This window comes from Berghia stephanieae, chromosome 11 (genome assembly GCF_034508935.2).
Source record: "Berghia stephanieae isolate SIO BIC M18660-M18661 chromosome 11, UCSD_Bste_1.3, whole genome shotgun sequence".
NCBI classification, from domain to species: domain Eukaryota; kingdom Metazoa; phylum Mollusca; class Gastropoda; order Nudibranchia; family Aeolidiidae; genus Berghia; species Berghia stephanieae.
The window spans coordinates 33308995-33325531 of NC_088370.1; the positions used below are offsets into that span (position 1 = coordinate 33308995).

Genomic DNA, 16537 nt, shown 5'->3' on the forward strand with positions numbered 1-16537 from the left:
TATCAAATGATATAATATACGGTATTTATAGTACAAAGCTTAAAAAGGAAACAGTTTCAGATCCAGCTGATACTCTTTATTATAGATATCTCCATCAACAAAAATTGTAAACAAAATCACATTAGGTATAACTATAAACAGATGACAGTAAAGTTAAAAAAATAGAAAGAAAACCTCTAGGGAAATACATTGAAAGAGCCGTTTCTAACACGGCAAACATAACATACTGATGTACAATTTTGAAACAACTAATAGTACAGGTACATAGTTTTGTTGCTTCTATTCAGAGTATCTAAGACTGAAAGTATGACAGTAGGTGGGACGATGGCGTTTATGGTGGTAGGAGTGGTTTGTAGTAGTAGTAGTGGTAGTAGTAGCAGTGGTGGTGGTGGTAGTAGTAGTGGTAGTAGTAGTAGTGGTGGTGGTAGTAGTAGTAGTGGTAGTAGTAGTGGTAGTAGTGGTATTAGTGGTAGTGGTAGTAGTAGTAGTGGTAGTGGTAGTAGTAGTAGTAGTAGTAGTAGTAGGGTTGTAGTAGTAGTAGTATCAGTAATAGTGGTAGTAGATGTAGTAGTGGTAGTAGTAGTGGTAGTGGTAGTAGTAGTAGTAGTAGTGGTGGTAGTAGTAGTAGTGGTGGTAGTAGTAATAGTAGGAGTAGTAGTAGTAGTAGTAGGAGTAGTAGTAGTAGTGGTAGTGGTAGTAGTAGTGGTGGTAGTAGTAGTAGTAGTAGTAGTAGTAGTAGTAGTAGTGGTAGTGGTAGTGGTAGTAGTAGTGGTGGTAGTAGTAGTAGTAGTAGTAGTAGTAGTAGTAGTAGTAGGAGTAATAAAATATCTAGGAGCAAAGCAAAAGGAAAACGTGTAGGAGAGATACAAGTACAAGAATAGAAAAAGAAAGGGGAAAGGTAGGAGGAAAGAAAATAATACGAAAGAGGGAAGAGGAAGAATTTAAATTGGATTGGCTTGATGTATGAAATAGAGAATTTAGTGATGGAAAAAAACGTATAATTAAAAAAAAATGTACAAATATTATACTAAGGTATAAATCACGAATGAAAGGCGTGAGGCAGACATGGTGATGATGAAGGTATCAAAACGAAACGATCATATGAACATGACGATAATGATGACGTAATAATTGGTATTACTCTAATGGAGATGATGAATGGTTTCAAGGTCCTCTGACTCGTCCGTCTTTATTTGACATTCATTAGCGTTTCGGCATTTTAGGAACTTTTGTAGGTAAAAGTAAAGTGCCTGTCGATTTCAAATATAATGGTTTTAGACCATTGACTTAACAATTTTCATTTTTTAACTTTGTTCAGTTCAGAGGGGGAAAAAATTCAAGGCTGGTGCCGTTTACTTGCAACTGACTTCTAATTTCACGTCACGGATTAAGTTTTCTAATATGACGTCACAATAAGTCAAACCCTCTTCTCATATTTTTCTTTTCTAAGTTATCTAATGTGACGTCACAATAATACAAACCCTCTTTTCATATTTTATTTTCTAAGTTTTCTAATATGACGTCACAATGATGTAAACCCTCTTTTCATATTTTTCTTTTCTAAGTTTTCTAATATGACGTCACAATGATGTAAACCCTCTTTTCATATTTTTCTTTTCTAAGTTTTCTAATATCACGCCACAATAATACAAACCCTCTTTTCATGTTTTCTTTTCTAAGTTTTCTAATATGACGTCACAATAATGCAAACCCTCTTTTCATATTGTCTTTTCTAAGTCCGGCTAGATTAGAATTCAAAACATACACGCAAATTCCAAGAATGCATTGGGTGCTTTGCACACCTTTTCTGATGAAACAATCTCTAAAAAATATGATTTAGTAAATTCTTGTCAAAATAAAGACGGACTGAGACTGTGAGAAAAGGAATTTTATTTATAGTTGTAGCAATAAGAATAATGATAGTAACAAATATAATAGGTAGATAAAAATGATAATAATATTAATAATAATAATAACCATAATGATGATATTAATTATAATTACAATAATAATTAATTAAAATATAACGCCTAAACACAGCTAAGTGCTAAGTCCGGGAAACGAACGTTTCTAAAGAAGTGGAGGACCCGTGTCCCGTTTGGGCGAGTCCCGTGGACGAGGAGGAATGGTGGCCGAACAAAGAGGAAGTTGGGAATAGTTTGTACCAGCCAATCACAATGTTGCTTAGATCGAGGTCGTCCAATAGGATTTGAGCGACTCCCATGAAGACTTTCTTATCCATCCGACCGTAGTCACCCCAGACAGTTACCTGGAGATAAACAGAATATGTGTTGCCTTTTAATAATTGTTGTTTGTTTGTTTGTTTTTAAGGTAGTCACCTCAGACAGTTACCTGAAGATAAGCAAAATAAGTGTTGCCTTTTAATAATTTTTGTTTGTTTGTTTGTTTGTTTTTAAAGTAGTCACCTCAGACAGTTACCTGAAGATAAGCAAAATAAGTGTTGCCTTTTAATAATTTTTGTTTGTTTGTTTGTTTTTAAGGTAGTCACCTCAGACAGTTACCTGAAGATAAGCAAAATATGTGTTGCCTTTTAATAATTTTTGTTTGTTTGTTTGTTTGTAAGATAGTCACCCCAGACAATTATCTTAAGATAAGCAAAATATGTGTTGCCTTTTAATAATTTTTGTTTGTTTGTTTTTAAGGTAGTCACCCCAGACATTTACCTGAAGATAAGCAAAATATGTGTTGCCTTATAATAACTTTTGTTTGTTTCTTTGTTTTCAAAGGGTTTTACGGCACTTGCAACACATAAAATATGTCATATCAGCGCCAGTACAAAGAAAGAATATGGGATAGTAAAAAGTTCTAGAATTACAATTAAAGTACCCAAGAAAAGGTAAGACAAAGGGGAATTGGTTCAAATAGGGAACAGATGTAGATTCCAAGAACACACTATCAAAGTACTCAGTTTCAGATCACCTAAAAGTCTCATCCAGACACAAGCACATGTCTCCCCTGAGAGGAATACACTCAAATGTTTACAAATTATATTTAATATGTTAACAAAACTTAAAACAGGACATAACAGAGAGGTGATTTACAAGGAAAAAAATATCATCTCCTAAAACTCTAACTATACATTTGACTGTTTCCCTCCCAGCTAGGGTCTGGACAAAACCAAGTAATGTCATTCCAGGACAAAGACAGAAAGCAAGTTGAAAAACAGATATAGGGGGATAGAAGACGCAGTAAGTACCTACCTACCCACTATGGGAGGTCAGAAACCCCACCCAGTTACTGTGCTGAGATTCGCTCGTAAAATCCTATTGTGCAAAGACTTGTATGTAATGTAAAATCCTATCGAAGGATCGATGACATACCTGTAAAATCCTATTGTGGTAAGGCTCTGTAAAGAACAATTGTTGTTGATAGAGAGGGTCAAGCGTCCTTCTGGCGGTCGTCGTCTTCTGCTTCTCCACACAATGCTTGCCTTCTATCAAGTACACTTTAACGTATGGGGCTGGTGAGGTCAAAGAAGGGCAAAGGTTACAGTTAGTTTAAAGTGGGGTTTTAAGACCAACATTCTAAATTAAAAAATGAGGTTTTATATAGGGAATGAGATTAGCGGAAGAGTAGCGTCCCTTGATTGGATGTCACCTTAAAGAGAGAACGTCAAAATGGTGTTGCGCATGAGTCTCTTTGGTCCTCGCTTTCGTTGACGTGTCTCATGCCACACAACCAACATGACGTTCTCTCTCTAATAACTTTTCCGCTCGTGACTTCCAATCAAGGGACGCTACTCTTCCGCTAATCTCATTCCCTATAGCACAATATCCACTAAACGTGATCAAAGCGCTTTACAATGGGTCCCTGACCAACAGCAACATTTAACATGTAGGATGGCACATGCCGCCTATAAATATATATATGAGTGTTGGTGGGAACTTGTAGGTACAAAAGTGCTCGATAATGTTGGCTAGACCATATAAAAATTTAAAAAAAAAGAAAGTCAGTCATGTATTTTTGTCAACTGACGAAATGGAGGACATGGAAACAATTGTCTCGACAAAAATACGTGAGTGACTTTATATATATATATAAGGCCCACATCTTACTTAAGTGTGGGGTAATATCTCACCAGGTAAAACTCTGGCCCCGGGTTTGGACATAAGACCTCTGGCTCGTATCACCTCCACCTCAAGATGGCCCTTACGGTCATAAAGGCCCAGCTGTATTTCTCCTAGACACGGGGCCCCTAAAACCTGTCGACCAACCAGCTGTGAGGGCCCCAGTCCCTCGACAAACTCCCCAAATTGGCCCTCAGGTCCAAGTCGCATACCCGTAGGAAGCCATAAGCTGTGGAATTTTTTAAAAAATTAGTTTAAATATTTCAATTTTTCAATGAATTTTCTTATGAGTACAAGACGTTGTGCTCTTTAGGTATGCCAATAGTTTTCGGATTATTATTATTATTATTATTATTATTATTATTATTATTATTATTATTATTATTATTATTATTATTATTATCGTCATCATCATCATCATTATTATCATTATTATTATTATTATTATTATTATTATTATTATTATTATTATATTATTATTATTATTATTATATATAATTATTATTATTATTATTATTATTATTATTATTATTATTATTATTATTATTATTATTAATATTATTATTATTATTATTATTTTTTTTTTAATATCATTATTATTTTTTTTAATATCATTATTATTATTATTATTATTATTATTATTATTATTATTATTATTATTATTATTATTATTATATTATTATTATTATATTATAATAGTAGTAGTAGTAGTAGTAGTAGTAGTAGTAGTAGTAGTAGTAGTAGTAGTAGTAGTAGTAGTATGTAGTAGTAGTAGTAGTAGTAGTAGTAGTAGTAGTAGTAGTAGTAGTAGTAGTAGTAGTTAGTAGTAGTAGTAGTAGTAGTAGTAGTAGTAGTAGTAGTAGTAGATAGTAGTATGTAGTAGTATGTAGTAGTAGTGTAGTATAGTAGTAGTAGTAGTAGTATTAGTATCAAAATATTATTAATATTATTATTATTATTATTATTATTATTATTATTATTATTATTATTATTATTATTATTATTATTATTATTATTATTATTATTATTATTATTATCATTATTATCATTATAATCAATTTTTTTTAATGTGTGTGAGTATGAATTATATATCTATATATAGTATGACTTACACACTGGAAGAATCGCTACTAATACTGCCTATACTTCCATCGGTACTGTCCTTGCTTGCTTGTTTGGACATTCCACCCCGTAAATCTACAGGCCCAATCTCCTCACTACGCTGGAATGAACTTCTTTTCTTTCCGCCTCCTGTGGGACAAAACACAACATTATATAAAATAATAAGTCTTAATAATAATAATAATAATAATAATATAATAATAATAATAATAATAATAATAATAATAATAATAATAATAATAATAATAATAATAATAATAATAATATATAATAATAATAATAAAAACAATAATAATAATAATAATGATAATAATAATAATAATAATAATAATAATAATAATAATAATAATAATAATAATAATAATAGATCTTTATTGTCCACAAATATGGCAATTTGTCATTTAGTTACACTTGTCATAACGTTATATGATAACTATAACATTGAACAGACACCTCACTCCTACCCATTCTCTCTCTCTCTCTCTCTCTCTTCTCTCTCTCTCTCTCTCTCCTCTCTTTCTTTCACGCATGCGACATACACAACATCAACATTTTCATTTCATTTTCAATTCGTTACATTCTTGGCAATTCAACACCAAATATTATCATCATTATCAATTGGTCACTTCATCCAGCCTAACATTAAACAAATTAATCAGTCAATCAGTCAACGCATCAATCCTTGGTTTTGCTGTACCATATGAAATATTCAACATTTTTATAATAATAATAATAATAATAATAATATAATAATAATAATATAATAATAATAAATAATAATAATAATAATAATAATAATAATAATTAATAATAATAATAATAATATAATAATAATAATAAATAATAATAATAATAATAATAATAATAATAATAATAATAATAATAATAATAATAATAATAATAATAATAATAACAATAATAATAATAATAAATAATAATAATAATAATAATAATAATAATAATAATAATAATAATAATAATAATAATAATAGTAATAATAATAATAGTAATAATAATAATAGTAATAATAATAAATAATAATAATAATAATAATAATAATAATAATAATAATAATAATAATAATAATAATAATAATAATAATAATAATAATAAACATCAGTGGGTGATCAAACTCGATAACTTTCGGGAACGAAGCAAAGACGACAGGAAAAAAGGAAAACTACTTTTTAAATTCATTTAGCCAAAGTTGTATAGATGCTCTTCGCTGTCTAATTTTTCATGTTCGTTCCAACAATAACTCTCCGAAGACATCTTGAGTTTAGAAAATCTGTATAGACAGTATGGGCTTGGCCAAGAAGCTCATAACATTGCAATCCGGAGGTGTGTGTAACCTTAAACGTTTATAGTCTGGTTATACAGTTTAGTGAGTATAGTATCAGTCATAAATGCGGATGGCAAAACAAATAACAAAGACCTGAGTGACGTCAATTTCATTCTATCTATAGATAGTATGCACTTTGCTAAGAAGCTCACAACATTGCAATCCGGAAGTATAACGGACCAACACACAAAACTATGTGTAACCTTAAACGTTTATAGTCTGGTTAATACAGTTCAGTGAGTATCAGTCATAAATGCGGATGGCAAAACAAATAACAAAGACCCGAGTGACGTCAACTTCATTCTATCTATAGATAGTATGCGCTTGGCCAAGAAGCTCACAACATTGCAATCTGGAGGTATAACGGACCAACACACAAAACTATGGGTAACCTTAAACGTTTATAGTCTGGTTAATACAGTTCAGTGAGCATTACTCATAAACGTGGATGGCAAAAAACAATAACAAAGACCCGAGTGACGTTAACTTCATTCTATCTATACACAACAAGCCCCCTTACTCGAGCCAACAAGCTGCGTGGCGCTACTGCTCCTCTTATTAAGGCCTACTAGAGCCGCCATCTTGTGGCCAATGCTCGGCCTTCGCTTTCGGCCCTCGGTGACACTGGAAGACACGGCCGAGTCCGATACGCTCCCGTCATTTTGTTCGAAACCTTGACTGTCGTTGGACCCTGTACTCCGCACGGATGCCTGTCTGCGCTGAGGTATCGTGGTCCGACTCTCCATCTTAGAGGTAAATTCGCTGTTGGACAAAAAAAGGAATAAATAAAATATATAAATAGATTTAATATAATAGGGATTGAGATTAGCGGAAGAGTAGCGTCCCTTGATTGGATGTCACCTTACAGAGAGAACGTCAAAATGGTTTTGCGCATGCGTCTCTCTCGTCCTCGCTTTCGGTGAAGTGTCTCATGCCGCACAACCAACATGATGTTCTCTCTCTAATAACTTTGCCGCCCGTGACTTCCAATCAAGGGACGCTACTCTTCTGCTAATCTCATTCCCCATAGTATCTAAGAACAGCATTTTCAAATAACTAAATTATAGGTTTTAAAGCGAATTTAAATATGTGACCCTTGACCTAAAAAATGAGCTTTTATATAGAGATATATCCATTGAACGTTCTCAAAGCGCTTTACAAGGGGTCCCTGGCCAACATGTAGGATGGGACATGACGCCTGTTAGGCGATAATACATTTTTTTTTCTAACAGAGACAACCCTTGTAACGGCCAGGTACATATAAATATAATTTCTCAAAATGCAAAATTAGATCATTGACTTATTGCTGACACAGTGCAAACCAGAGTTCAGGAGACCCGAGGTTCCATCTCCAGTCGAGCAGGCTGATTTCTTGGGATTAACTTTTTCTTCCCACCCGATACAAACATAGATAGACTTTTCTTACTCAAACAAAAAAGTAACACGTGCATTCTACACAGAATGTTGTTTAGCAAAATGATGTCAACAACACAGTGTATAGCATTTATAGCTGTAATCAAAGCATTTCTTTACATGTTGTGATGTACAAGAGAAATCAGAATGAGAAAATTGTTGGTTGTATCGTAACGAATGTGACGATTTTCCTATGGTTGCTAAGGGAAGGGTTAAACCGGTAGTACGTCAGAAAAGGAACCTGTAGACAGCCTGCAATCTCATACGAGCAAGATATGACAGAACAGCCAACAACCTCCATAGATGGGGATATATTACCTCCCCTGCCTGCCCCAACTGCAATGCCATCCACCAGGATATGGACCATATAACACTGGATTGCCCCAATACCTCCATCGCATGGGGGGGGGGGGATACCTAACAGTACACCAGGATATGGACCACGTGATACTGGATTGCCCCGATACATCCATCTAATAAGGGGGGGGGGGGGGGATACCTCACGGTACATCAGGAGATGGATCACATAAAACTGGATTGCCCCGATACCTCCATCGCATGATGAGGATACCTAACGGTACACCAGGATATGGACCACATGATACAGGATTGCCCCGATACCTCCATCTCATGGGGGGGGGGGGGGGGGGGGGGGGGGGGGGGGGAGGGGGAGGGGGAGATATCTCACGGTATACCAGGATATGGATCACATCATACTAGATTGCCCCAATACCTCCATCGCATGGGGGGGGGGTATCTCATGGTACACCAGGCAGAGGAGACTTTTATGGACTAGATGAAGGACAAGCACATGGAGGCGTAAGGAGTCATTAGTAGCTACGAGTGAACAAAATGCCGAAAAATGTATCTAAAGTCTAAAATTTGAAAATCTATAATTCTGGTCTTCGCACTCAAAGATGCTTAAACTCATTCTATTCAATAAAACACCACCATTTTACAAATTCTCGGATGTATAATGGATTACATATTCCATTTGCAGCATTAAAAACAATTTGAACGCAAACCGTTTTGAAGAGATTTTTCACATATTTCTTACCTAAGTTTTCTTCTAGGCCTTTCGGACTGTGTTGACCGGACACTGATGGTGCTGACCTTGCTGACTTCCGACATATCGCTCGTCTCCGATACATCACTGGCTACATCATCCGACATATCTGGGCTAAATTCTGAGGGATGGACGGAGATTTGTGAGATAGTGTAATACTTAGACTTGATTAAAACATGGAGTGCCTTACTATTTGAAATGGTGGAAAGTACTAAATTATAATATCGAATACTTGTTTAATTAATGGAAAGTATTAAATAACATCAAACACCTTACTTTTTTAATTGATGGAAAGTACTAAATAACATCAAATACCTTACTTTTTTAATTGATGGAAAGTACTAAATAACATCAAATGTCTTACGTTTTAATTGAAGGACAGTATTTAACAACATCAAATGCCTTACTCTTTAATTGATGGAAAGTACTAAATAACATCAAATGCCTTACTTTTTAACTGCTGGAAAGTACTAAATTACATCGAAATATCATCGAATACCTTACTTTTGAAATTAATGACGAAAGCAAAGCAATATTGACCCCAAGGGCAGTGTGGAAATTTTTATCTTAACTCAGGTCCACCCTACTACTACTACTACTACTACTACTACTACTACTACTACTATTATTACATCATCCTACCTTTGTGACGTCTCCTTCGATGCCCCCTCTCTACATCCCTGCCTCTGTCGTAACTCCTGTCCAAGGCTCTCTCCCTGACCCTCTCTACCCTGTCGTGTGAAATACTCCTGTCATGCAGGCGGTCTCCTGTATCGTGCCTGTCCCGTCTCCTCGTGGACCTTGCGTCATTCTCCAGGGGGATCATCATACCACCCCCGCCCCCGCCACTTGGACCTTGGGCGCGTTTCATTTTCATCTTCATCTGACGAGCTCTCTCTTCTAAATCTTGCGTGACTGGATGAGCACAAGAGGAATATTCAGTTAAAGTCTGCTATAAATCACAAATAACAATGTGTGAAATTGAATGGAAGCTTTAATTTAATATATACGAAAACAGATAAAATGGACGTTTCGGGTTTCCCCTTTATCAACAAAACAGGATGTGTGAAACACTACAGACGAATGAGATAATGTGGTAGTGGCGTGTATTATGAACTTGTGAGTGTGTTTGTCTGTTTGTGTTTGTGAAACTCATAAATGTGAACTGTTTTCTGGATCATCTGTTTAAGGGGCTACTACAATTACCACGAAGAAGAAGAAGAAGAAGAAGAAGAAGAAGAAGAAGAAGAAGAAGAAGACACAATATTCCAACAGTATTGGCGAGTCTTACGAGTATACAAATCTCTACAAGACTGAAATAACAGAGAATGTGTACTGTAATCATTCAGAAAATGAAGTGAGTAGAAAAGTGCCAGAAGACGATAAAGAAAAAAAAAATATGCCTTTTGCGCCACGATACCATAAGATATCGTCGCCTCGGCATTCCACGAAGGAATATAGATAACTCATCAAACAAAATGTCTGATGTCAACAGGAATCACCCATATTGTCCAAGTGAGCAAATTGGGGGTTAATAATCTTGCTCAAGGAAAAAAAAAACGAAAGTGTCTGAAGCAGGGCTCAAACCCGGATCATCCAGATCACATTGCAATGCCTTAACCACTCGGCCACTTCGCCCCCAGAAGACAATAGAGAATGAAAAAAAAATTTGCGGCGATGGAGGGGCGAACCCACGGCCTTACTGATACGACAATTCCGCCTGGTCGTGCAAGGGACGCTATGCATGTGGACGCCATGTCACTTCATTTTCTGCTATTATCAACATAAGTGCTTGATCCACTCACTTTTATAAATTGTAAGCATTCCTAACATTGAACACTACAGGACTTAACCAGATGGTTCTGGGAAACGTGAATTGATATGTGTTTGCTTTTGGAGACGGCTGTATGCATTTTGATATTGTGTTTCCTCTTGTATTGTATTTATATTGTTGATAGTGTTTTTATTTAGTCTATTATAACCTCTTGAAGACCTGAGATGCACATTCCTCCCACCAAATCCAAGCATCAGTAACACTAACACACTTTATAGTCATCTGGAACAACTACAAAAGACGTCTAACTTCTACGTCATGGCACAAGACCGAAGGGCTAGATCTCAGGTGGTAGCTGGTTAGGATAAGTAAGTAGTCTATTATCTGAATCGCTGCTAATTGGTCGTTGACGGATTTGAGAAATATTTGAATGATGAACTTTTGTCGTCGGTTTTTAAGGAACTCAGATTGAGGTCATGCCAGAACTATTGAATGTCATCAAAAGAAGGAAATTCAGTTGTTTTGTTGTTTTCTGTTTTTTTTTTTTTTTGGTCACAAATGCCGAAACCGATGCACCCTAATGAAAGACGAAGTTCAGGGGGAAATGTAGGGCAAACGAGGAAGAGGAAGACCAAGGTCCAGTTATATAAAAATACCATAGAATGGACAGATTCTTCATTAGAACTATCTCGGAGTGGAATGGGCTGGATGAACTGGTCATCATGGCACCACATCTAAACGATTTCAAGGCCCGACTGACATGGGCCCGCGCCCAATGAGGAAGCCGCTGAAATACAACCAGACCATTGGTGTCTTCAGCGCCAACCATACAGATTAATACAGATATAGATATGAATGAAAGAGAGCTGTGCGATATCGTCAATAGACAGGAGGAATGGGCAGACATTGTCATCGCACAGAGGGCGGGCAGCCAACGCCAATGAGAACGAGGATGAGGCAGTAAGTAAGAAGTTAGATAGGATACATTGAAGGTCCTATATTATGCATTGGGCTACATAATTATTTCAAGCATCTAAATTATTTCGACATAATAAATAGCATTTCAGGGCAGTGGGTGGCATTTCCTTGGGTTTGTTTGTTTGTTTGTTTTAAGGGTTTTACAGCGCTAGCAACTTGCAACACATTAAGGTCATATCAGCGCCAGTAAAAAGGAAGAAAATGGGATCGTAAAAAGTTTTAGAATTACAATTAAAGCACAAAAGAAAAGGTAACACAAAGGGGAATTGATTCAAATAGGGAACAGATGTAGATTCCAAGAGCACACCGTCAAAGTACTTAGTTTGAGATCACCTAAAAGTCTCATCCAGCCACAAGCACAGGTTCCAACTAAGAGGAAAACACTAAACATAATACAATGCATAACAGAGAGATGATTTACAAGGAAAAAAATATCATCTCCCAAAACTATAACTATATATTCGACTGTTTCCCTCCCCGCCAAGGAACTCTGACAAGGATCAGGACAAAACTAAATAATCTCATTCCAAGACAATGACAGGAAACAATTGGAAAACGGGTATGTATGGGGGGATAGAAGACACAGCATGTACCCCCTGCCCACTATAGGAGGTCAGGACCCCCATCCAGTTCCTTGGGTTTGAACTGTTAACCTACCTCTATCCCTACTGGCTTTTTGGGCCTCCAGGGGTATAGCAGGCAACTGACGTTTCTTTGGTGAAGGCGTGGATGCCGGTGTGCCGCCCAGTGACCGGGATGAAGCTGGGGCAAAGTTACGGGATTGGGGAATGGGTCTGTGGAATAAAGGAGACGTTACACGAGATTAGATGTATATGGGGCAAAGTTACGGGATTGGGGAATGGGTCTGGGGAATAAAGGAGACGTTACACGAGATTAGATGTTACACGAGATTATATGTATATGGGGCAAAGTTACGGGATTGGGGAATAGGCATTGGAAATAAAGGAGACGTTACACGAGATTAGATGTTACACGAGATTAGATGCATCTAGGGTAAAATTACGGGATTGGGGAATAGGCATGGGGAATAAAGGAGACGTTACAAGAGATTAGATGTATATGGGGTAAAGTTACGGGGTTGGAGAATAGGCCTCGGGAATAAAAGAGACGTTACACGAGATTAGATGTATATGGGGTAAAGTTACGGGATTTGGGAATAGGCCTCGGGAATAAAAGAGACGTTACACGAGATTAGATGTATATGGGGTAAAGTTACGGGGTTGGGGAATAGGCCTGGGGAATAAAGGAGACGTTACACGAGATTATATGTTACACGAGATTAGATGTATATAGTGTAAGTCTTTAAAGTCTTTAAAAAGAATCTCAAGACACATCTTTACTGCATTTGATTTTATTGACACTATGAATCCTTGGTTTGGCTATGAATTCATTGCATTTTTTTTCACTCAAAATTGATAATTTATATTGTAAAGTGCCCAGAGCTTGTGTTTTACACGAGAATGAGCGCTGTATAAATATGAGTTATCATTATTATTATTATTTATCATTCTATACAGAAACAATAATAATATCCCCTTTCTTTTTTGTTTGTTCCGATAAAAATACGGGTCGGATAAATATACAAGTAGACAAGTGCATCGAAATTGTTTCCTCATAATTATGCCAACAAACCATTGTGTAATCAGAAAGTTTACGCGCTATCTGTATTTAATGTCATTAATTTTTTATTTTTTTTTAGTCAAGATCTGTATTTGCTACCAATGGCCAAAATCATCGCTAAACGTTTCCCTATAAACCAACCTTCCGTGTTCAGGCGACAAGGATCTGGAGGAATCGGGTATCCGTCTATGGCCAGGCGACCTTGACCTTGCACGCTGACCTTTTGCTGATCCTTCTCTCGAAGGCGACCGTGACCTTTGACCACTTCCGCCATGATCGGGGACTTCTAGCGTATCGGCAGCAGACGGGTGTCTTTGTCTGGGTGGAAGATCGTCTCGCCCAACTACTAGATGGTGGGTGTGGAAGGGGTTGGGGAAAATGTAAAAAAAACTCAATATTAATAATAGAAAAATTCAATAGAAAAGGCAGAAATAAAGTTTTTCGAAAAAAAAAAGGAAAATGGGTTTCAAAACAGGAATAAATCATGGCAAATTGCAGACTGCAAACGAAATACTTTTTCTGGATTTTTGAAAAATAATATCACGACGCAAAAAAAAAAAAAAAAAAGATTAAAAGTAAAATCCAATCCAAATATGTTTTTATTGGTCTCTATTAGACCTGCTAACCTCAAATGTCAAACAATTGTTGTAAGACATTTGTGGTTTTAATGAAAAAACAAACAAACGGAGTGGCCATAATTAAATCTGTTTATATGCCACCAAACTTTCATTTAAGCAACTTTCATTGAATTAAAGTTGAATAAATAGATCTGCAATTATCAACAAAAATTCGTAGTTCTACCAGCTTTTCGTAGTAGTTGACAAGTCAGGTCTTGGCGTATTCAATTTATTATTTTTTCATAGAGAAAACATTTTAAAATACATCTACGAAGTGATGAAGAAAGTTCCCCCAACACATATATAATATAAACACAAGGGCTCATTGTAAGATTTGTAAACATAATTTGATATTAAAAACCAAAACTTTAAATAAAGTAGTTATTTTGATTACTCAACGAAACAAATACAATAATTTACTATAACCGGTAATAACCATTGTTATTTTTGTATATTAGACGAGTGTGATTGTAGAAATTGACAAGGTAAGCAGAAACATGACGAGTTGAACAAATATGTACACAAGATGTAAACGTCACACATATACACACAACACGAGGAGCAGCACACAGGAGGCACCACTGTCATATTATCATGTATTAACTGTGTTGTAGCAGCTGTCAAACGTGCTGTCTTCATGTACTAAATATATTAATTATCATAGCACTCCATAAGTCGAATGTAACTCAACGTTTTAACCCTCTTCTTACCAACCATAGGAAAATCGTCACATTCGTTACGATACAACCAACATTATTCTTATTCAAATTTCTTTTGTACATCATAAAATAAGTTAAAGAAAATGAACACAGTGTGTTGTAGAGCATGTTTTATTAGAAATTATATATGGCAAGAACTTTACTGCTATTGTGTTTGCGAGATAAAAAAAAATATATTTTTGTGTTAGTTGGGTGTGAAGTTTTGGGGAAAATCCTGAAAATAGCTGGTAAGGAGAGAGTTAAATCATATAAATATGATAACAAGACTCTCGCTCTACAAATGGAATAATCTAAGATGGGACAATTTGTCAGAAAACTCATACAATTTTACACGAATAGTATGACGACTTGCAAAGTCATAGGAGAGGATTGTTGCAGTTTTTATTCAATTTAATCCATTTCTAATGCCAATTTTATCCTTGAATCTTTCAGAAATGAATCTTCCAAAAAAAATTATTAACTTTGAAAATCGATGTAAAGCATTATATCACTAAGTACACAATTCTTTCCTGCTAATGTTCGAAAGCGTTTGTGCTCTTGTTCAGATAGACTTTTTCTTCCCCCCCCCCCCCCCCCCCCAAAAAAAAAAAAAAAAAAAAAGTCTGATTTAATTGGCTATTGAAATTATTGTATCTGGTTAGAAAGAGTAAATAAAAACACCAAAAGTCGTAAAAACAGTATTAATGAGTTTGTGAAAATGTGTTTTCCTGTATTTAAATATAAGTTGTTTCATCAACTGTCACGGACATGTAGATGGTTTTAGTTGTTGACATGAGTAAAGTATAAGATGATGATGTGTGCTAGAACCAACTAGTATTACATGTTTAGTTCAGTTAATTTGAACAAAAAGATCGTAATAATGTTTCACATGCGTCATGTCTCGTCCTACGTTTTAGATGTTGCCGTAAAGCGCTTTGTGCACGTTTAATGGTAATACTCTTCAACAGTCGTAACGTCACTTCCTTCCTAATGATGCATGGCAACTTAGTAACACTGGCTCTAAACTATCAGAACAATGGATGGCGGACGCCCGTATGAAATATTTCTCCGGCGAGCATTAAGGGTATCCAGAGGGGAAAAAAAAAGCACATACATTTGATCATGTTTTGACTTTTACACATTCTGATCACAAGGCATATGAAAAGTTCTAGCCAGCATAAAAAAATAAAAAGTTATGATTTTCTTTGTTTAGAACCAAGATTGCCGCCGTTGCCGGGCGGCGTGACATCAGACTTTTGAATCGTATTAGTATCGCCCTAAATATAGGCTCAAGACTTGTTGAACTTTGATTTCAAAAACGTATTAACCCTAAAGTTAGAAAATGAAATACTTTTTGGTTTTGAAAATCAGGAAAATCAAGCGTGTCAAATAAAGGCATGGATATTTTTTTTAAATACAGTGTTTATAGGTTTATTTAAATTCTTCTTATTTAATTTCTGAGACAGAGAGAAAATAACAGTGTGTTAATGAAAGGATTATGGCATCACCATGATGCTAACTATGACAGCATCGTTTTGAAAACCTTACTATTTGTAAATCAAGCTCGGAAACTTCATTAATTTGTAGAGCTAAAATATAAAATTCAATTATTAAAAGACAATTTTGAAAACATTTTAGTAAACAAAAGACGAGGGAAATGGAATGGATTAAATCATATTAAAATACCTAGGAGCATGCAAACTCAGAAACTACTGTAACTAAAAAAACAACAATAAAACAACAATTTGAAATAAGATATAATCTATAAATTATTACATATCACCCCCTTCCTATATAT

At 35.4% G+C, this 16537-nt stretch overlaps 1 protein-coding gene across 2 annotated transcripts in view; it reads right to left on the reverse strand.

The window, feature by feature from the left end:
- The window catches only part of LOC144956239 (regulating synaptic membrane exocytosis protein 2-like), a 91033-nt gene that overhangs the window by 150 nt on the left and 74346 nt on the right, over window positions 1–16537 (reverse strand). For both annotated transcript variants that reach the window (XM_078886662.1, XM_078886661.1), the window contains 9 exons: window positions 13566–13770; window positions 12441–12577; window positions 9674–9946; window positions 9023–9152; window positions 7073–7314; window positions 5201–5339; window positions 4100–4317; window positions 3342–3481; window positions 1–2269 (listed from right to left, as the gene is read on the reverse strand). The exon at window positions 1–2269 is cut by the window's left edge and continues 150 nt beyond it. In XM_078886662.1, the coding sequence (XP_078742788.1) occupies window positions 2048–2269; window positions 3342–3481; window positions 4100–4317; window positions 5201–5339; window positions 7073–7314; window positions 9023–9152; window positions 9674–9946; window positions 12441–12577; window positions 13566–13770 (1706 nt within the window). In that variant the 3' untranslated portion in view covers window positions 1–2047. The remainder of the gene's footprint in view (window positions 2270–3341; window positions 3482–4099; window positions 4318–5200; window positions 5340–7072; window positions 7315–9022; window positions 9153–9673; window positions 9947–12440; window positions 12578–13565; window positions 13771–16537) is intronic.